The following is a 22,134-nucleotide window of genomic DNA, read 5'->3' as shown; positions in this document are numbered from 1 at the left end:
AAACGTTCACAAAAAACATAACAATTATTTTAAGAATTATAGATACAGAACTCCTTTATGCAATCGCTATGTCCGATTTTAAAATAGCTTTTCGGTGAAAGCACATTTTGCAATATTCTGAGTAGATAGCTCGCCATCACGGGCTAGCTATTTTGACACCCACCAAGTTTGGCACGCACCAAACTCAGATTTACTATAAGAAAAATTGGATTACCTTTGCTGTTCTTCGTCAGAATGCACTCCCAGGACTTCTACTTCATCCACAAATGTAGTTTTGGTTCAAAATAATCCATAGTTATGTTCAAATATCCTCGGTTTTGTTCTTGCGTTCAAGACACTTTCCGAAGGGTGACGCGCGGACGCGTATCGTGACAAAAAAATTCTAAATATTCCATTACCATACTTCGAAGCATGTCAAACGCTGTTTAAAATCTATTTTTATGCGATTTTTCTCGTAAAAAAGCGATAATATTCCGACCGGGAAACCCTGTTTTCGTTCAAAGACTCAAAGTTGAAAATGGCCTCTTCACGTGCATGCGCACGCCCGTCTCATTGTTCTCAGATCGACCACTTACCAAATGCGCTACTGTTTTTCAGCCATGGGCTGCAAAGTTATCATTCAACGTTCTGGCGCCCTCTGAGAGCCTATGGGAGCCATAGGAAGTGTCACGTTACAGCAGAGATCCTCAGTTTTCAATAAAGAGAGTGTATAAGGCCAAGAAATGGTCAGAGAGGGCACTTCCTGTACAGAATCTTCTCAGGTTGTTGCCTGCCATATGAGTTCTGTTATACTCACAGACACCATTCAAACAGTTTTAGAAACTTTAGGGTGTTTTCTATCCAAATCAAACAATTATATGCATATTCTAGTTTCTGGGCAGTAGTAATAACCAGATTAAATCGGGTACGTTTTTTTATCCGGATGTGAAAATACTGCCCCCTACGTAAGGTCTTTATGTACCTGCCGCCCAAGTCATGGCCCTGAGAGAGCGAGAGATGGAATAAACAGAGAGCGATACCAAATGTTCTTGTGCCAGTCAATTATTCAGGAAGCAAAATATGGTCCATCTTCCGCCGCTCTGCTCTTGCTGCTCTAAACCTGTATGGCAGGGACTCACCTCATATCAGGATACAGATTTAGCCGATACTTGAATTTTCCTCAGCACTGCTCCAGTGTCCTCAGCACTGCTCCAGTGTCCTCAGCACTGCTCCAGTGTCCTCAGCACTGCTCCAGGCAGAAAGAGGCCTTCTCTGGAGCATGCATATTGTTTTTCTTTTCTGCTGTTTCTGTGTGTGTGTATGTTGTAATTATTTTCACAAGGTTTGCTATATGGGATATACAGTGCCTTCAGAAAGTATTCACACCCCTGGCATACACACAATACTCCATAATGTCAAAGTGGAATTATGTTTTAAAAATGTTCTACAAGTTAATAGAAAATGAAAAGCTGAAATGTGTTTATTCAATCAGTATTCAACCCCTTTGTTATGGCAAAGGGTGTGATAGTGTATAACATGATTTTTGAATGACTACCTCATCTTTATACGCCACATGTACAATTATCTGTAAGGGCCCTCAGTCCAGCAGTCAATTTCAAACACAGATTCAACCACAAAGACCAAGGAGTTTTTCCAATGCCTCGCAAAGATGGGCACCTATTGGTAGATGGGTCAAAATAAGACATTGAATATCCCTTTGAGCATGGTGAAGTTATTCATTACATTTGATTGGTGTATCAATACACCCAGTCACTACAAAGATAGATGTCCTTCCTAACTCAGTTGCCAGAGAGGAAGGAAACCACTCTCAGGATTTCACCATTAAAACAGTTCCAGAGTTTAATGTCTGTGACAGGAGAAATCTGAGTAATTAGAGTAATTATCGAGGCTAGCTATTTTTTCGTCCTCCTAACGTAGTCAACACTGCTAGCTGCTAGCTAGTCAACACTGCTAGCTAGCCAACCTCTACCGACTAGCAGCACTGTAGAAACTATTACATTACAACGGACGACTTGATTAGTGTAGTGTTAGTGTTAGTTAGCTAGCTACATAGTTGTCTTTGCTGTCTTTGTATCTAAGATAATTGTGTAGTTTAGAGTAATTATCGAGGTTAGCTAGCCAGCCGCGACGCGACGCCTTGTCCAGACTCCAGACTTAGTCAACACACCTAGTCATCAAACCCACTGCTAGCTAGTGGGTTTGCTAGCTAGCCAACCGTTACCGACTAGCAGCGCTGTAGATACTAATACATTACAACGGAACGATTTGACTAGTTCAGTGTTAGCTAGCTAGCTACATAGTTGTCTTTGTCATAGCTTGATAATTGTGTAGTTTAGTAATTATCGAGGTTAGCTAGCCAGCTATTTCCGTCCCCCGCGACGCCATTGTTCCATACCTAGCCAACTTTTACCGACGAGCAGCATTGTAGAAACTAAATACATTACAAAGGAACGTCTTGATTAGTGTTATGTTAGCTAGCTACAAAGTTGCTTTTGTATCATGACAAGGTGTAGTACTATCAAATCAAATCAAATCAAATTTATTTATATAGCCCTTCGTACATCAGCTGAAATCTCAAAGTGCTGTACAGAAACCCAGCCTAAAACCCCAAACAGCAAGCAATGCATGTGAAAGAAGCACGGTGGCTGGGAAAAACTCCCTAGGAAAAACTCCTGAGAAAGGCCAAAAACCTAGGAAGAAACCTAGAGAGGAACCAGGCTATGAGGGGTGGCCAGTCCTCTTCTGGCTGTGCCGGGTGGATATTATAACAGAACATGGTCAAGATGTTAAAATGTTCGTAAATGACCAGCATGGTCAAATAATAATAATCATAGTAGTTGTCGAGGGTGCAACAAGCACGTCCGGTGAACAGGCTACCTAGCCAGCTACACATTCAAACAAAGTCAACAACGCAGCCACTGCTAGCTAGCCTACTCCACCAGCCAGCAGTACTGTATCATTTTCGTCATTTTAGTCAATAAGATTTTCGCAACGTAAGCTTAACTCTCTGAACATTCGAGACGTGTAGTCCACTTGTCATTCCAATCTCCTTTGCATTAGCGTAGCCTCTTCTGTAGCTTGTCAACTATGTGTCTGTCTATCCCTGTTCTCTCCCCTCTGCACAGGCCATACAAACGCTTCACACCGCGTGGCCGCTGCCACTCTAACCTGGTGGTCCCAGCGCGCACGACCCACGTGGAGTTCCAGGTCTCCGGCAGCCTCTGGAACTGCCGGTCTGCGGCCAACAAGGCTGAGTTCATCTCAGCCTATGCTACCCTCCAGTCCCTAGACTTCCTGGCGCTGACGGAAACATGGATTACCACAGATAACACTGCTACTCCTACTGCTCTCTCCTTGTCTGCCCACGTGTTCTCGCAAACCCCTAGAGCATCGAGCCAGCGGGGTGGTGGCACTGGAATCCTCATCTCTCCCAAGTGGACATTCTCTCTTTCTCCCCTGACCCATCTGTCTATCTCCTCATTTGAATTCCATGCTGTCACAGTTACCAGCCCTTTCAAGCTTAACATCCTTATCATTTATCGCCCTCCAGGTTCCCTTGGAGAGTTCATCAATGAGCTTGACGCCTTGATAAGTTCCTTTCCTGAGGATGGCTCACCTCTCACAGTTCTGGGTGACTTTAACCTCCCCACGTCTACCTTTGACTCATTCCTCTCTGCCTCCTTCTTTCCACTCCTCTCCTCTTTTGACCTCACCCTCTCACCTTCCCCCCCTACTCACAAGGCAGGCAATACGCTTGACCTCATCTTTACTAGATGCTGTTCTTCCACTAATCTCATTGCAACTCCCCTCCAAGTCTCCGACCACTACCTTGTATCCTTTTCCCTCTCGCTCTCATCCAACACTTCTCACTCTGCCCCTACTCGGATGGTATTGCGCCGTCCCAACCTTCGCTCTCTCTCTCCCGCTACTCTCTCCTCTTCCATCCTATCATCTCTTCCCTCTGCTCAAACCTTCTCCAACCTATCTCCTGATTCTGCCTCCTCAACCCTCCTCTCCTCCCTTTCTGCATCCTTTGATTTTCTCTGTCCCCTATCCTCCAGGCCGGCTCGGTCTTCCCCTCATGCTCCGTGGCTCGACGACTCACTGCGAGCTCACAGAACAGGGCTCCGAGGAGGAAAACTCGCCTCCCTGCGGACCTGGCATCCTTTCACTCCCTCCTCTCTACATTTTCCTCTTCTGTCTCTGCTGCTAAAGCCACTTTCTACCACATTCCAAGCATCTGCCTCTATCCCTAGGAAGCTCTTTGCTACCTTCTCCTCCCTCCTGAATCCTCCTCCCCCCCCTCCTCCCTCTCTGCGGATGACTTCGTCAACCATTTTGAAAAGAAGGTTGATGACATCCGATCCTCGTTTGCTAAGTCAAACGGCACCGCTGGTCCTGCTCACACTGCCCTACCCTGTGCTTTGACCTCTTTCTCCCCTCTCTCTCCAGATGAAATCTCGCGTCTTGTGACGGCCGGCCGCCCAACAACCTGCCCACTTGACCCTATCCCCTCCTCTCTTCTCCAGACCATTTCCGGAGACCTTCTCCCCTACCTCACCTCGCTCATCAACTCATCCTTGACCGCTGGCTACATCCCTTCCGTCTTCAAGAGAGCGAGAGTTGCACCCCTTCTGAAAAAACCTACACTCGATCCCTCCGATGTCAACAACTACAGACCAGTATCCCTTCTTTCTTTTCTCTCCAAAACTCTTGAACGTGCCGTCCTTGGCCAGCTCTCCTGCTATCTCTCTCAGAATGACCTTCTTGATCCTAATCAGTCAGGTTTCAAGACTGGGCATTCAACTGAGACTGCTCTTCTCTGTGTCACGGAGGCTCTCCGCACTGCTAAAGCTAACTCTCTCTCCTCTGCTCTCATCCTTCTAGACCTATCTGCTGCCTTTGATACTGTGAACCATCAGATCCTCCTCTCCACCCTCTCCGAGCTGGGCATCTCCGGCGTGGCCCACGCTTGGATTGCGTCCTACCTGACAGGTCGCTCCTACCAGGTGGCGTGGCGAGAATCTGTCTCCGCACCACGTGCTCTCACCACTGGTGTCCCCCAGGGCTCTGTTCTAGGCCCTCTCCTATTCTCACTATACACCAAGTCACTTGGCTCTGTCATATCCTCACATGGTCTCTCCTATCATTGCTATGCAGACGACACACAATTAATCTTCTCCTTTCCCCCTTCTGATAAACAGGTGGCGAATCGCATCTCTGCATGTCTGGCAGACATATCAGTGTGGATGACGGATCACCACCTCAAGCTGAACCTCGGCAAGACGGAGCTGCTCTTCCTCCCGGGGAAGGACTGCCCGTTCCATGATCTCGCCATCACGGTTGACAACTCCCTTGTGTCCTCCTCCCAGAGTGCTAAGAACCTTGGCGTGACCCTGGACAACACCCTGTCGTTCTCCACTAACATCAAGGCGGTGACCCGATCCTGTAGGTTCATGCTCTACAACATTCGCAGAGTACGACCCTGCCTCACACAGGAAGCGGCGCAGGTCCTAGTCCAGGCACTTGTCATCTCCCGTCTGGATTACTGCAACTCGCTGTTGGCTGGGCTCCCTGCCTGTGCCATTAAACCCCTACAACTCATCCAGAACGCCTCAGCCCGTCTGGTGTTCAACCTTCCCAAGTTCTCTCACGTCACCCCGCTCCTCCGCTCTCTCCACTGGCTTCCAGTTGAAGCTCGCATCCGCTACAAGTCCATGGTGCTTGCCTACGGAGCCGTGAGGGGAACGGCACTTCCGTACCTTCAGGCTCTGATCAGGCCCTACACCCAAACAAGGGCACTGCGTTCATCCACCTCTGGCCTGCTCGCCTCCCTACCTCTGAGGAAGCACAGTTCCCGCTCAGCCCAGTCAAAACTGTTCGCTGCTCTGGCACCCCAATGGTGGAACAAGCTCCCTCACGACGCCAGGACAGCGGAGTCAATCACCACCTTCCGGAGACACCTGAAACCCCACCTCTTTAAGGAATACCTGGGATAGGATAAAGTAATCCTAACCCCCACCCCCCTAAAAGATTTAGATGCACTATTGTAAAGTGGTTGTTCCACTGGATATCATAAGGTGAATGCACCAATTTGTAAGTCGCTCTGGATAAGAGCGTCTGCTAAATGACTTAAATGTAAATGTAAATGATCAAAAACATTGTAGTTACTCCACAATACTAACCTAATCGACAGAGTGAAAAGAAGGAAGCGTGTACAGAATACAAATATTCCATAACAGTCATCCTGTTTGTAACAAGGCACTAAATGTTACGGCTGTCGTAGAGAGGGCACCAAAGCGCAGCGTGGTAAGTGTTCATTATATTTATTAAACAATGAAAACACTAGAACAAAGAAACAAACCGAAAAGCCAAACAGTTCCGTCAGGTAACGAAGTACAAAACAGAAAATAACTACCCACAAAACACAGGTGGGAAAAGGCTGCCTAAGTATGATTCCTAATCAGAGACAACGATAGACAGCTGCCTCTGATTAGAAACCATACTCGGCCCAACACAAAGAAATACAAAACATAGAATGCCCACCCCACACCCTGGCCTAACAAAATAGAGAAATAAACCGTCTCTCTCAGGTCAGGGCATGACAGTACCCCCCTCTCCCCCCCAAAAGGTGCGGACTCCCAGCCGCAAACCTGAACCTATAGGGGAGGGTTCGGGTGGGCATCTATACTTGGCGGCAGCTCTGGTTCGGGGCGTAGCCCCCACACCGCCCGCTGATCCCCCCGCTTCTGTGTCGCCGGAGGAACCAGACCGTGGATCATCACCGGAGGCTCTGAACTGCCGACTGCTGCTGAAGACTCTGGGCTGCAGGCCACCGCTGAAGACTCTGGGCTGCAGGCCTTCTCAGGAGGTTCCGGGCTGCAGGCCGTCTCAGGAGGCTCCGAACAGGGGAGCGTCGCTGGAGACTTCGGACTGGGGAGCGTCGCTGGAGGCTTCGGACTGGGGAGCGTAGCTGGAGGCTTCGGACTGGGGAGCGTCGCTGGAGGCTTCGGACTGGGGAGCGTCGCTGGAGGCTCCGGGACTGGGGAGCGTCGCTGGAGGCTCCGGGACTGGGGAGCGTCGCTGGAGGCTCCGGGACTGGGGAGCGTCGCTGGAGGCTCCGGGACTGGGGAGCGTCGCTGGAGGCTCCGGGACTGGGGAGCGTCGCTGGAGGCTCCGGACTGGGGAGCGTCGCTGGAGGCTCCGGACTAGGGACCGTCGCTGTAGGTTCCGGACTGGGAACAGGTTCCGCACCATGGATCATCACTGGAGCCTTTGTGCCATGGATCATCACTGGAGGCTCCGGGCCATAGATCATCACTGGAGGCTTCCTACGTGGAGCTGGAACCGGTCTCACCGGACTGGGGAGACGCACAGGAGACTGGGTGCGCAGAGCAGGCACAGGGTATACTGGGCCGTGGAGGCGCACTGGAGGTCTGGAGCTTAGGGCTGGCACACTCCATCCTGGCTGGATGTTTATTTTAGCCCAGCAATGGTGGCGCGCTGGCACAGGACAAACTGGTTTGTGCTGGTGAACGGGGGGTGCCGTGCGTAGAGCTGGCGCAGGATAACCTGGCCCGAAGAGACGTACTGGAGACCAGGAATGCTGAGCCGGCACACTTCTTCCTGGCTGACTGCCAACTCTAGCACGGCAACTGGGAGGAGCTTGCACCGAGCGCATCGAGCTGTGAGTGCGCACTGGCGACACAGTGCGCATCACCGCATAACACGGTGCTTGCTCGGTCACTCGCTCCCCATGGTAAGCACGGGGAGTTGGGTCAGGTCTCAACCCCGACTTCGCCAATCTCCCCATGTGCCCCCCCCCCAAAACAAATTTGCGCTGCCTCTTGGGCTTCCGTTGTTGCCGTGCTTGTTCCTCATAGTTTTGCCGTTCCGCTTTCGCTGCCTCTATCTCCTCTTGCGGACGGCGATACTCCCCAGGCCTTGTCCAGGGTCCTGCCCCATCCAGGATTTCCTCCAAGGTCCAGTCCTCCTGACCACGCTGCTTGGTCCTTTGGTGGTGGGTAGTTTTGTTACGGCTGTCGTAGAGAGGGGACCAAAGCGCAGCGTGGTAAGTGTCGTGGTAAGTGTGTTATATTTATTAAACAATGAAAACGCTAGAACAAAGAAACAAACTGAAAAGCCAAACAGTTCCGTCAGGTAATAAAGTACAAAACAGAAAATAACTGCCCACAAAACACAGGTGGGAAAAGGCTGCCTAAGTATAATTCCTAATCAAAGACAACGATAGACAGCTGCCTCTGATTAGGAACCATACTCGGCTCAACACAAAGAAATACAAAACATAAAATGCCCACCCCACACCCTGACCTAACAAAATAGAGAAATAAACCGTCTCTCTCAGGTCAGGGAGTGACACTAAAGTAATATTGAAATAAATTAACTTTATTTCCTGAATACAAAATGTTGTTTGGGTCAAATCCAATACAACACATTACTGAGTACCACTCTCCATATTTTCAAGCATAGTGGTGGCTGCATCGTGTTATGGGTATGCTTGTAATTAAGGACTGGGGAGTTTCAGGACAAATAATAAACAAAATGGAGCTAAATTTGCATACCATGGATTTGTGTGCGTCCGTATGTGTGTGTGTGTACGTTTGCATAAATCGCTGCAGTTACTCTGGCTCAGACATAAAAGTCCACCTTACTCTATTGGGCTTGCTGAGGTTGGCACTGTTGAAGGCCCAGACGATATGAGTAGCATTCTTTTCTCCTCTCTCTCTCCCTTTCTACTTCTCTCCAATTTCCTCTCTTCCATTTCCTCTCTTCCATTCTATCCCTCTCTCTCACTCTCTCTCTTCCTCTCTCCCTTTCTCTTGCTCTCTCATACTCTCTCTCATCATTCTCCCTCCATCCTCTCTCTCACTCTCTGTGCGAACCCAAAGGAGAGGCTTAAAGAGTTAGGTTTGTGAAAGCTAACACCCCACTGTAGCAGACTTCCTATGAGAGCTGCTGAGGCTTTCATACCCCACACTTCAAAGCTCAGACACTGCTCTTTGAAACCTTAGAAGTAGGTATGGTTCTGTTGTCTTATGGCTTCAGTGTGTTTCTTCCTGGGTTTACTTTTTTATTCCTCGGGCTGTTCGCTGGCAATCTTTGTTCTTCTATTTCTGTGTTTGTCTGTTGACAATGTGTGTGTGTGTGTGTGTGTGTGTGTGTGTGTGTGTGTGTGTGTGTGTGTGTGTGTGTGTGTGTGTGTGTGTGTGTGTGTGTGTGTGTGTGTGTGTGTGTGTGTGTGTGTGTCTTACTCAAGTCAAATGTAATGGAGTCTGTTGCACGTGTTGCTAATGGTTGCCGTTCGTACAAGACCTGTACATAGCTAGACATGACTGCATTGTCGACTTGATAGGTACTGAGGTGAGACCGGTAGCCTCACCGACAGCACATATTCACAAACATTCTCTTGTCATTGGAGGCTGGTTCGATGTTGACGATGATGTGTTTTCTTGTATACCAACTATGGCAGATATTGTTGTTGAGGGGGGACGCCAGAGGGAGGTGCTCATTTTGTAAGTGAGTTGCTCTTTTCACTTACATGGAGCAGGCCTTTGCTGACAAGTTACTGAAATACCAGCCCCTCGTGTCACGCCTGAACAGCATCGGTTATCAGTGCAAGCTTCTCAGCCATCTACATAGGCTGACAGTACATGGTCTTCAGATTGCAGTCCTGCATAAGACCGAGGCAAAGCAGTTAACGAGGTTCTGCTCTGTGTCAGCAGTCATGGGCAGCCTATCTCTGTGGAGAAGGAGGCGCTATCTGTATCCATAAGTGTCCAAATATCCGTGTCCTTAGAAATGTTGGAATCCTTCTCGAGTGTAATGTGATTTGCGGATTCAAATAAAGTATTTCATATTTGTGTGTGTGTTTGCATGCGTGAGTGCTGCTAGAGTGCGTCTGTGTGTCCTATTGTGTGCACGTGTCTGTGCTCACAATAGGCTCTTGGCTCTTCTACACCGTTGTCTCATCAATGTGGCCTGTAGCCTGAGAGGAGGCATGTCTACAAGATAAGCACTGTGTTCTCATATGCCTTCGCCGCAACACATGTGCCTGACATTCCCACTGAGATGGGCACTGTGAAGAATTCACTGTGATGAGAGTCTCCATTCTCTGACAGAACCCATTTAGAGTGCGCTCTCAGAGAGCGAGCAGAGCGAGGCTCGTCCGCACCACAGCTTTTGTATTGGTATCAATACAGCTCTTCTGAGGGAACGAGGTATTAGATGAAGAAAGAGAGAGGGAGAATGAGATCTGCTTTTCATCAGGAGGCACTTTGAGAATGAATAAAGGTGAGCCAGAGGCCTTTTAATATCCACTCACAATTAGAGACTCACCTTCAGAGATGGGCTGTGTCCCAAATGGCTCCCCATTCCATACAATGCACTACTTTTGACCAGAGCCCGGTTTCCCAAAGGCATCTTAAGGCTAAGTTCATTGTTATAACATAGGATCCAATAGTGATGAACTTAGCCTTAAGATGCTTTTGGGAAACCGGGCCCTGGTCAAAAGTAGTGCACAAAATAGTGAATAGGGTGCCATTTAGGATGCTGGTACACTCTCCTTTCATACCTCTGTTGATAGAACATAAATTATTATAGGCTAGTAGTTCTGTTCTTCTAAAGTACACTGTAAAGAATGTACTTCAAAGTCTGGTATTTATTTGTTGTTGTGTGACATCACCTGGTGGTTTTTCACTATCAGCTCTCCACCAATCAGAGAGTGGACAGTTTCCACCTGCTCCCTCTATTGGCTGTTTTGCCTGAGATAGAGACTGTCACATGCTGGAATCACTACAGTCATTGGATGGTATTCATGTAGTAGCTCCAATCTGCAGCCAGACATAGCTCCACTATGGGGACCTGTTTCCTTAATGTGTGCAGTCAGACTGAATTACACATATGTGTGTGCGTGTGTGCGTGCGCGTGTGTGTGTGTGCGTGCGTGTGTGTGTGATGTGTAGAGCAGCACCCACCACCACTATTCTGAGTCATCTCTGAATCATCACTACAGTATACTCCAATCAGATCCAGGGGTAATCCCAGACCTGAAAGGCTGTAGCATCTAGCTCTTTTTTTCCCCCCACGCATTTATTTTCAGCCTCCATTTTGGATCGGAACACAGTAAACCGTGCGCTAATTACGAGGCTAACCCAATCAGCGGAGGGAAGATTTGCTGGAGACTGTGTGTACTTTTACTTGGAGACGATGTAATGACTTTGGTGCTAAGGTACGGGGAAAGCAGCAGAGCCTGTCCCTGTCTCGTCCCACAGTTAGAGGAGCCTGTCAGTCTTCTATTAGTTAGACAATTGGAGAAATAAGAGGAAGAAATTGATTGTGCATTACTATGTTACTTGTACATTTATTCCATGATTGCACCTGTGTTTCAACTGTAAATCCTTAATGGTGACCTTGAGGGAGATGATTTAAGATGTCATGATGCTTGTATTGGGATTGAATGAAGGTTGTTTGATGGTCAGACTAAGAAACCAACCTGAATGTGAGCGGCATGTATACTGAACAAAAATAGAAATGCAACATGCACCAATTTCAACGATTTTACTGAGTTACAGATCATATAATAAAATCAGTCAATTGAAATAAATTCATTAGGCCCTAATCTATTGATATCACAGACTGGGAAGGGGCGCAGCCATGGGTGGGCCTGGGAGGGCATAGGCCCAGCCAATCAGAATTGAGTTTTTCCCTACAAAAGGCATTTATTACAGACAGAAATACTCCTCAGCTTCATCAGCTGTCCTGGTGGCAGGTCTCAGACGATCCCGCAGGTGAAGAAGCCGGATGTGGAGGTCCTGCGCTTACACGGTTAGACGGTTGTGAGGCCATTTGGACATTTGCTCACTGGTGAATGCAAACCACACCAAAACATGGTCTTGTTCTGTTCTTTGATCATATTTTGGCAGGAATGGTATGGACGTACTGCCAAATTCTCTAAAATTATGTTGGCTGCGGCTTATGGTAGAGAAATTTACATTAAATTCCTGCAGTCAGCATGTCAACTGCACGCTCCCTCAACTTGAGGCATGTATGGCATTGTGTTGTGTGACAAAACTGAACATTTTAAAGTGGCCTTTTATTGTCCCCAGCACAAGGTGCACCTGTGTAATGGTCATGCTGTTGAATCAGCTTCCTTATATGCCACACCTGTCAGGTGGATGGATTATCTTGTTATAGGAGTAAAGCTCACTAACAGGGATGTAATCAAATTTGTGCACAGCATTTAACCTGTCTGGGCAAGGTCCCACCCTAGTCAACAGCCAGTGGAATCGTGTTGCGCGAAATACAAAACCTCATAAATGCTATAACTTCAATTTCTCAAACATATGACTATTTTACACCATTTTATAGATACACCTCTCCTGAATCGAACCACGTTGTCCGATTTCAAAAAGGCTTTACAGCAAAAGCAAAACATTAGATTATGTTAGGAGAGTACCCTGCCAAAAAAAATCACACTGCCATTTTCAAAGCAACTAGATGCATCACAAATACCCAAAACACAGCTAAATGCAGCACTAACCTTTGACAATCTTCATCAGATGACACTCCTAGGACATCATGTTACACAATACATGCATTTTTTGTTCGATAAAGTTCATATTTATATATAAAAACAGCATTTTACATCGGCGCGTGACGTTCAGAAAATATTTTCCCTCAAATGCTTCTGGTGAATCAGCGCTACAATTTACAAAATTACTATTCGAAAACATTGTTAAAATTTAATATTGTCATTCAAAGAATTATAGATTAACATCTCGTGAATGCAACCGCATTGCCAGATTTAAAAATAACTTTACTGGGAAATCACACTTTGCAATAAACGACGTGGTATGCTCAGAAAAATAGGCTAGGCGATACATGTTAGCGCCATCTTGGAACCATCTAAAATCAAAAATACTATTGTAAATATTCCCTTACCTTTGATTATCTTCATCAGAAGGCACTTCCAGGAATCCCAGGTCCACAACAAATGTAGTTTTGTTCGAAAAAGTTAATAATTTATTTCCCAATAGTTCCTTCTTGTTAGCGCGTTCCGAATGCTACTCATAATGTACTGAAGCGCGCGGGACTTGTCGTCCCGAATGTGCAAAAAAAATATATTTACGTTCGTTCAAACATGTCAAACGTTGTTTAACCTCTTATGGCTAGGGGGCAGTATTTTCACGGCTGGATAAAAAACGCACCCGATTTAATCTGATTATTAGTCCTGCCCAGAAACTAGAATATGCATATAATTATTAGCTTTGGATAGAAAACACTCCAAAGTTTCTAAAACTGTTTGAATGGTGTCTGTGAGTATAACAGAACTCATTTGGCAGGCCAAAACGTGAGAAGATTCTGTACAGGAAGTACCCTGTCTGACCATTTCTTGCCCTTCTTTGTCATCTCTATTCATTACAAAGGATCTCTGCTGTTACGTGACACTTCCTACGGCTCCAATGGGCTCTCAGAGCCCGGGAAAAACCTGAATGACGTAATTCAAAGCCCTGGCTGAAACACACGAGCGCTTTTGCTAAGTGGTCTATCAGAGGACAAAGGGCTTCATGCTCGTGCACTGGCCGCCCCCGGCTTTCTGTTTTTCCCTCTATTTACCGAAACACAGATTCCCGGTCGGAATATTAGCGCTTTGTTACGAGATAAATTGCATAAAAATTGATTTTAAACAGCGGTTGACATGCTTCGAAGTACGGTAATGGAATATTTAGATTTTTTTTGTCACGAAATGCGCCATGCGCACGACCCTGATTTACCATTTCGGATAGTGTCTAGAACGCACGAACAAAACGCCGCTGTTTGGATATAACGATGGATTATTTGGGACCAAACCAACATTTGTTATTGAAGTAGAAGTCCTGGGAGTGCATTCTGACAAAGAACAGGAAAGGTAAGACCATTTTTCTTATAGTAAATCTGATTTTGGTGAAGGCTAAACTTGCCGGGTGTCTAAATATCTAGCCCGTGATGGCTGGGCTATGTACTTAGAATATTGCAAAATGTGCTTTCACCAAAAAGCTATTTTAAAATCGGATATATCCAGTGCATAGAGGAGTTCTGTATCTATAATTCTTAAAATAATTGTTATGCTTTTTGTGAACGTTTATCGTGAGTAATTTAGTAAATGGTTAGTAAATTCCCCGGAAGTTTGCGGGGGTATGCTAGTTCTGAACGTCACATGCTAATGTAAAAAGCTGTTTTTTTATATAAATATGAACTTGATTGAACAAAACATGCATGTATTGTATAACATAATGTCCTAGGTGTGTGATCTGATGAAGATCATCAAAGGTTAGTGCTGCATTTAGCTGTCTTCTGGGTTTTTGTGACATTATATGCTAGCTTGAAAAATGGGTGTCTGATTATTTCTGGCTGGGTACTCTGCTGACATAATCTAATGTTTTGCTTTCGCTATAAAGCCTTTTTGAAATCGGACAGTGTGGTTAGATTAACGAGAGTCTTGTCTTTAAAACCTGTTGGGGATAGGGGGCAGTATTTGCACGGCCGGATAAAAAACGTGCCCGATTTAATCTGGTTACTACTCCTGCCCAGTAACTAGAATATGCATATAATTAGTAGATTTGGATAGAAAACACTCTAAAGTTTCTAAAACTGTTTGAATGGTGTCTGTGAGTATAACAGAACTCATATGGCAGTCAAAACCCTGAGACAAATCCTAACAGGAAATGGAAATCTGATGTGTGGAATCACTTCAAACCTTTGCCATTGAAACACACAGGGACTTATTAATCATTTAGCACTTCCTAAGGCTTCCACTAGATGTCAACAGTCTTTACAAAGTGGTTTGAGTCTTCTATGGTAGAAACTGACCCAAAGAGAGGCTTGGGAAGTTGGTCACAGGGGCAGGGCTATTACTACTATGACGCTGGCGCCCATGGGAACCATTTTGTTCCGAAACGTTTAGTAAGACAATGCAATCGTCCGCCTTGAATATTATTGAAGCTCTGGTTGAAAAAAGGCCCTAAAGATTTATGTTAAGAGAAATAAGCTTTTTGTGGGACATTTCTTTCATTTCTTGGATCTTTTATTTCAGCTCACTTTACACTTTACATGTTGCCTTTATATTTTTGTACAGTGTAGATACACTAACACTACTAATACTAACAGTCGATGCTGTTACTGTAACAGCAGGGACATGAATGTTACTATAATGAACCATGTAACATAATGAATCATGTAACGGTATTGACCATTTTATGTGTGCGATGGCAATCTCAGACTAAAGTATGAAGTGAATTATAGAGCAGCGGAATAATTTACTGTGAGTTGTCAGGCTAGGTCAGACAGCATCGTGCATGTGAACAGTGTGTAGATCTAGAGATCTACTATTACTAACAGTCAATGCTTTAACTGTGATGGTATTGACAGTGATGTAAAGGTAATGACCATATTGCTTATACTCATCCACAATGGAGAGGTTTGGTTGGATATGATGATCAGACAGCAGCCTGCATGTAAACAGCATGTAGATCTACTATTACTAACAGTCAATGTTGTTACTCTAACAGTATTATTGTCTGTGATGTAACGGTAATGGACATTTTGTTTATGCTCATTCACAATGGTGGTTGGTTTGGTTGGAAATTGGATTTTGTTTAGATCTTCCACTGCAGAACAGAACGCTAGTTTCTGTCCACTGTCTCTTTTACAGTATCTTTGTTATTTATTGATAGCGGCTGTATTCTCAAAATACTTGTTTTTGTGGTGCAAGGTACAGTGGTGCTATCTTTGTCTTTGTCACTCCTCTCTCTCCCTCGCTCCCCCCTTGCTAGGCTGTCTTCACCAGCTTCTGCCGGCTGTACTAACGAGCAGTGCTTTCCCACTCATAGGAAAATGATGATGATACAGCAGAAACGACACAGAGACAATGCACAGCGGGGAGAGAGAGAGCGAGACAGGATGAGAAAGAAAGGCACCATCACTCTTTTTTCCCTGCACTACTACATATATGTGTATCCCTGAGGTGCACTACATCTTTGTCTCTCCCTCTGCCTCACTTACTCTCCATTTTATTCACTTGTTTGTCATCATTCACTGTGTTTTCCTCTCTTTGTCCTGCTTAGATTCCCCCACTAGCCCTCCTCCTCTTCCTCCTTTTCTCCCTTTCTCTGTTGTTAAATCTTCCTCCCTTCTCCCCACCCTTCCTTGCCCCACTACCTAATATGTCATGGGTCACTAAGTGGACTGCTTATACACTGAACAAAAATATAAAATATGTATGTCCCATGTTTCATGAGCTGAAATAAAAGATCCCCAGAAATGTTCCATATGCACATAAAGATTATTTCTCTCAAATGTTGTGCACAAATTTGTTTATATCCCTGTTAGTGAGCATTGCCAAGATAATCCATCCACCTGACAGGTGTGACATATCAAGAAGCTGATTAAATAGAATGATCATTACACAGGTGCACCTTGTGCTGGGGACAATAAAAGAACACTCTAAAATGTGCAATTTTGTCACACAGCACAATGCCACAGAGGTCTCAAGTTTTGAGGGAGCGTCTAATTGGCATGCTGACTGCAGGAATGTCCACCAGAGATGTTGCCAGATAACTGAATGTTAATTTTTCTACCATAAACCGCCTCCAACCGCCTCGTTTTAGAGAATTTGTCAGTACGTTCAACCGGCCTTACAACCGCAGACCACGTGCATGGCGTTGTTGTGGGTGAGCGGTGGGGTTATGGTATGGGCAGGCATAAACTACGGACAACAAACACAATTGCATTTTATCGATTGAATAACAATACCGTGATGAGATCTTGAGGCCCATTTTTTTTTTTAAGGTATCTGTGACCAACAGATGCATATCTGTATTCCCAGTCATGTGAAATCAGGGCCTAATGAATTTTTCAATTGACTGATATCATCATATGAACTGTTACTCAGTAAAATCTATAAAATTGTTGCGTTCATATTTTTGTTTTGTAAATAAGTCTATGATTCCACACACCTACAGAGCATCCTCCTCTGACGCTTTCTGTGCCTTTATGACGGAACTGTGATCTAACATTCTGTCCTCGTGTTATGTATTATGCGTAGAGTGTGCTACTAAAGCCTCAGTGTTCAACACTCACTCACACACACCCACGTGCACACATAATATACACACCCACTTGTAAATGCACACCCTCACTCATTCCTTTCCGCCTACTCTCTCAATGACAGAAGCTCCTTTCCCTATGTATTTATACCCCATTTGCATCCAAGCTTCCCCATCATCACATTCTCCATCATTCCTCTACCTTTCCCTCTTTTACTATCTCTTACTCTATTCTCCTCTCTCTCCTCCCCCCCTCTCCATCTCGTTCCCTCTTTCTCTCTCTTTCCCCTCTCGTTTTCTTCCCTCCCATCTCTCCCACTCTCTCTAAATGTAGTCCCTTTGAAGCATGGCTGTGTTTCTTTTTACAACACCGCGAGACAAAAATCTGTCATCCAACATCTGAGAAAGGAGTGGGGTATGAGCGATGAGATAAGATTGATGCCAGGGAAAGAACAGTGGTTAAGGGATATGATATTCTTCTGTCTCTACATGTGTGTAATGCAAACAAAGAGAAGGGAAAAGACAGAGGTATCGATTGTGGTAGAGAAAAATACCCAGAAAAGGAGCAATGTTACTACACTATAATGAGAGGGAGAGAGAAAGAGAGCGAGGTGATCCTCATTTTGTAATTGAATAATAATCTCCCTTGAGACCTGACCTAGTATTGTGTCTGTGCGTGCGTGCATGTGTGTGACCGTTCACTCATGTGTGCGTTTGCTCATTTTCCCTGTGTGTGTGTGTGTGTGTGTGTGTGTGTGTGTGTGTGTGTGTGTGTGTGTGAGAGAGAGAGAGAGAGATTGTAATTGAGAGAAAGAGTGTGAGAAAGAAGAGGGTGAGAGACGAACCCTAGGGCTGAATGCAACGCAATACTGCCGCCTAATGGTACAAAGTAGTAAATACCGCTCCAGTTGTTGCAGATTTCCCCTGACATTTATCCTGCCACAGCTAAGGATACCTCACATCTCATCAGTTGTCCTTTCCATCCCTTCAAGATAAGCATAATAAGTTTGTATAATAATTATTTGTACAATTATGATAATGAGTATACAGTTGAAGTCGGAAGTTTACATACACCTTATCCAAATACATTTAAACTCAGTTTTTCACAATTCCTGACATTTAATCCAAGTAACAATTCCCTGTTTTAGGTCAGTTAGGATCACCACTTTATTTTAAGAATGTGAAATGCCAGAATAATAGCAGAGAGAATGATTTATTTCAGCTTTTATTTCTTTCATCACATTCCCAGTGGTTCAGAAGTTTACATACAATCAATTAGTATTTGGTAGCATTGCCTTTAAATTGTTTAACTTGGGTCAAACGTTTGGGGTAGCCTTCCACAAGCTTTCCACAATAACTTGGTTGAATTTTGGCCCATTGCTCCTGACAGAGCTGGTGTAACTGAGTCAGGTTTGTAGGCCTCCTTGCCCGCATACACTTTTTCAGTTCTGCCAACACATTTTCTATAGGATTGAGGCTCAGGGCTTTGTGATGGCCACTCCAATACCTTGAATTTGTTGTCCTTAAGCCATTTTGCCGCAACTTTGGAAGTATGCATGGGGTCATTGTCCATTTGTAAGACCCATTTGCGACCAAGCTTTAACTTCCTGACTGATGTCTTGAGATGCTGCTTCAATATATCCACATAATTTCCCTTCCTCATGATGCCATCTACTTTGTGAAGTGCACCAGTCCCTCCTGCAGCAAAGCATCCCCACAACATGATGCTGCCACCCCCGTGCTTCACAGTTGGGATGGTGTTCTTCGGCTTGCAAGCCTCCCCCTATTTCCTCCAAACGTAACAATGGTCATTTTGGCCAAACAGCTCTATTTTTGTTTTATCAGACCAGAGGACATTTCTCCAAAAAGTATGATCTTTGTCCCCATGTGCAGTTGCAAACCGTAGTCTGGCTTTTTTATGGCGGTTTTGGAGCAGTGGCTTCTTCCTTGCTGAGCGGCCTTTCAGGTTATGTCAATATAGGACTCGTTTTACTGTGGATATAGATACTTTTGTACCTGTTTCCTCCAGCATCTTCACAAGGTCCTGTGCTGTTGTTCTGGGATTGATTTGCACTTTTTGCACCAAAGTACGTTCATTTCTAGGAGACAGAACGCATCTCCTTCCTGAGCGGTATGACGGCTGCTTGGTCCCATGGTGTTTATACTTGCGTACTATTGTTTGTACAGATGAACGTGGTACCCTCATGACATCATTTTCTGAAATTTGCCAAGCTGTTTAAAGGCACAGTCAACTTAGTGTATGGTAACTTCTGACCCACTGGAATTGTGATACAGTGAAATAATCTGTCTGTAAACAAGTGTTGGAAAAATTACTTGTGTCATGCACAAAGTAGATGTCCTAACTGACTTGCCAAAACTATAGTTTGTTAACAAGAAATTTGTGAAGTGGTTGAAAAGTCGAGTTTTAATGAATTCAACCTAAGAGTATGTAAACTTCCGACTTCAACTGTGCATAGTATGATTAACAGACATGTTATTGGGTAGGATGTTAAATCATGTCACCTCATTTCCTCGCCTAAGGCTAAAGCTTTGACTGTATACGCACGCACACACACACTCCACATGTCCCAACCCTAGACTAACCTTCGGTACCTGCTAACACACTGGTACACTGTGTTTGGTCGCCGTGGGTGCATGGGACCCTTCACATGTCAGTGTATCTCTCCTTCCTGTGGTAGAAGAGCTACATGTCTCCAATGGCATGTTCTCCTTCCGCCTCACTGACCCAGACTATGTCATGCTCATGGGAATGACAGTAGGCTTGAAGGATTGAGTATTATTTTCTGTAGCAACCCTGGTTGGTTTTAGGACTGTGAATAGAGTGAGAACATTACTATTTGTAAAGTAGTCCCTCCCTGATAAGAGTTTTATACTATGCTGTTACTCATCATTGTATTTCCTCTCTTTTTCCTTCTTTTTGTCTTTATTTCTTCTTCCTCCATCTCCCTCCACCTTTCTCTCCTTCCTCTCCCCCTCCCTCCCCCACTCGCTCTCCCTCCCTCCCTCTCTCTGTCCTTCCCTCCATCCTACTGTCTCCTCTCCCCCCCCCTCTCTCTCTCTCTCTCTCTCTCTTGCCAGTCTACGGAGGGAGGGCTACACGGTGCAGGTGGCAGTGAACGACTACCTGGACATCTACTGCCCACACTACAACACTACCGCCGCCAGCCAGCGGGGGACACTGGAGCGCACTGTGGCCGAGCAGTACGTCCTCTACATGGTCAGCTACCGCGGCTACCGCACCTGCGACCCCCAGATGGGCTTCAAGCGTTGGGAGTGCAACCGGCCACACGCGCCCCACGCACCCATCAAATTCTCTGAGAAGTTCCAGCGCTACAGCGCCTTCTCCCTGGGCTACGAGTTCAACGTGGGTCACGAGTACTACTACATATGTGAGTGGAATATTTATATTCTAAGTCTGTATAGAAGTCCACTACCGGTCAAAAGATTTAGAACACCAACTCATTCATTCTTTAATTGTAGAATATTAGTGAAGACAAACTATGAAATTACATTTACATTTTAGTCATTTAGCAGACGCTCTTATCCAGAGCGACTTACAGTAGTGAATGCATACATTTCATACATTTTTTTTTTTTTTTGTACTGGCCCCCTGTGGGAATCGAACCCACAACCCTGGCGTTGCACACACCATGCTGGCGTTGCAAACACCATGCTCTACCAACTGAGCCACAGGGAAGATGTAGTAACCAAAAAAGGGTTAAACAAATCAAAATATATTTTATATTTGAGATTCTTCAAATAGCCACCCTTTCACTCGATGACAGCTTTGCACACTCTTGGCATTCTCTTAACCTGCTTCATGAGGTGGTCACCTGGAATGCATTTCAATTAACAGGTGTGCCTTCTTAAAAGTTAATTTGTGGAATTTCTTTCCTTAATGCATTTGAGCTAATCAGTTGTATTGTGACAAGGTAGGGGTGGTATTCAGAAGATAGCCCTATTTGGTAAAAGACAAAGTCCATATTATGGCAAGAACAGCTCAAATAAGCAAAGAGAAACAACAGTCCATCATTACTTTAAGACATGAAGGTCAGTCAATACGGAAAATTTCAAGAACTTTGAAAGTTTCTTCAAGTGCAGTCGCAAAAACCATCAAGTGCTTTGATGAAACCGGCTCTCATGAGGACTGCCACAGGAATGGAAGACCCAGAGTTACCTCTGCTGCAGAGGATAAGTTCATTAGAGTTACCAACCTCAAATTGCAGCCCAAATAATTGCTTCACGCACTTCTAGTAACAGACACATCTCAACATCAACTGTTTAGAGGAGACTGTGTGAATCAGGCCTTCATGGTCAAATTGCTGCAAAGTAACCACTATTAAAGGGAACCAATAATAAGAAGAGACTTTCTTGGACCAAGAAACACGAACAATGGACATTAGACCGGTGAAAATTTGTCCAAATTTGAGATTTTTAGTTCCAACCGCTGTGTCTTTGTGAGATGCGGTGTGGGTGAACAAATGATCTCCGCATGTGTATTTTTCACCGTAAAGCATGGAGGAAGAGATGTTATGGTGTGGGGGTGCTTTGCTGATGACACTGTCTGTGATTTATTTAGAATTCAAGGCACACTTAACCAGCATGGCTACCACAGCATTCTGCAGCGTTACGCCATCCCATCTGATTTGGGCTTAGTGGGACTATCATTTGTTTTTCAACAGGACAATGACCCAGGACACCTCCAGGCTGTGGAAGGGCTATTTTATCAAGGAGAATGATGGAGTGCTGCATTATTTTTGTACCTTTATTTTACTTGGCAAGTCAGTTAAGAACAAATTATTATTTACAATGATGGCCAGTTGTGCGCTGCCCTATGGGACTCCCAATCACGGCCGGATGTGATACAGCCTGGATACGAACCAGGGACTGTATTGACGCCTCTTGCACTGAGATGCAGTGTCCTAGACTGCATCAGATGACCTGGCCTCCACAATCCACTGACCTCAACCAAATTGAGATGGTTTGGGATGAGTCGGACCGCAGAGTGAAGG

General features: G+C 45.2%; 1 protein-coding gene across 1 annotated transcript in view; it reads left to right on the top strand.

Moving 5' to 3' along the window:
* Positions 1–22,134, top strand: part of LOC115176075 (ephrin-A3) — a 99,742-nt gene that overhangs the window by 62,433 nt on the left and 15,175 nt on the right. Inside the window, exon 2 of the mRNA XM_029735859.1 lies at positions 20,201–20,511. Coding sequence (XP_029591719.1) covers positions 20,201–20,511 — 311 coding nt within the window. The remainder of the gene's footprint in view (positions 1–20,200; positions 20,512–22,134) is intronic.

The sequence above is a fragment of the Salmo trutta genome, chromosome 36, assembly GCF_901001165.1.
Source record: "Salmo trutta chromosome 36, fSalTru1.1, whole genome shotgun sequence".
Classification (NCBI taxonomy): domain Eukaryota; kingdom Metazoa; phylum Chordata; class Actinopteri; order Salmoniformes; family Salmonidae; genus Salmo; species Salmo trutta.
This window is presented reverse-complemented; position numbering and strand designations above follow the sequence as displayed.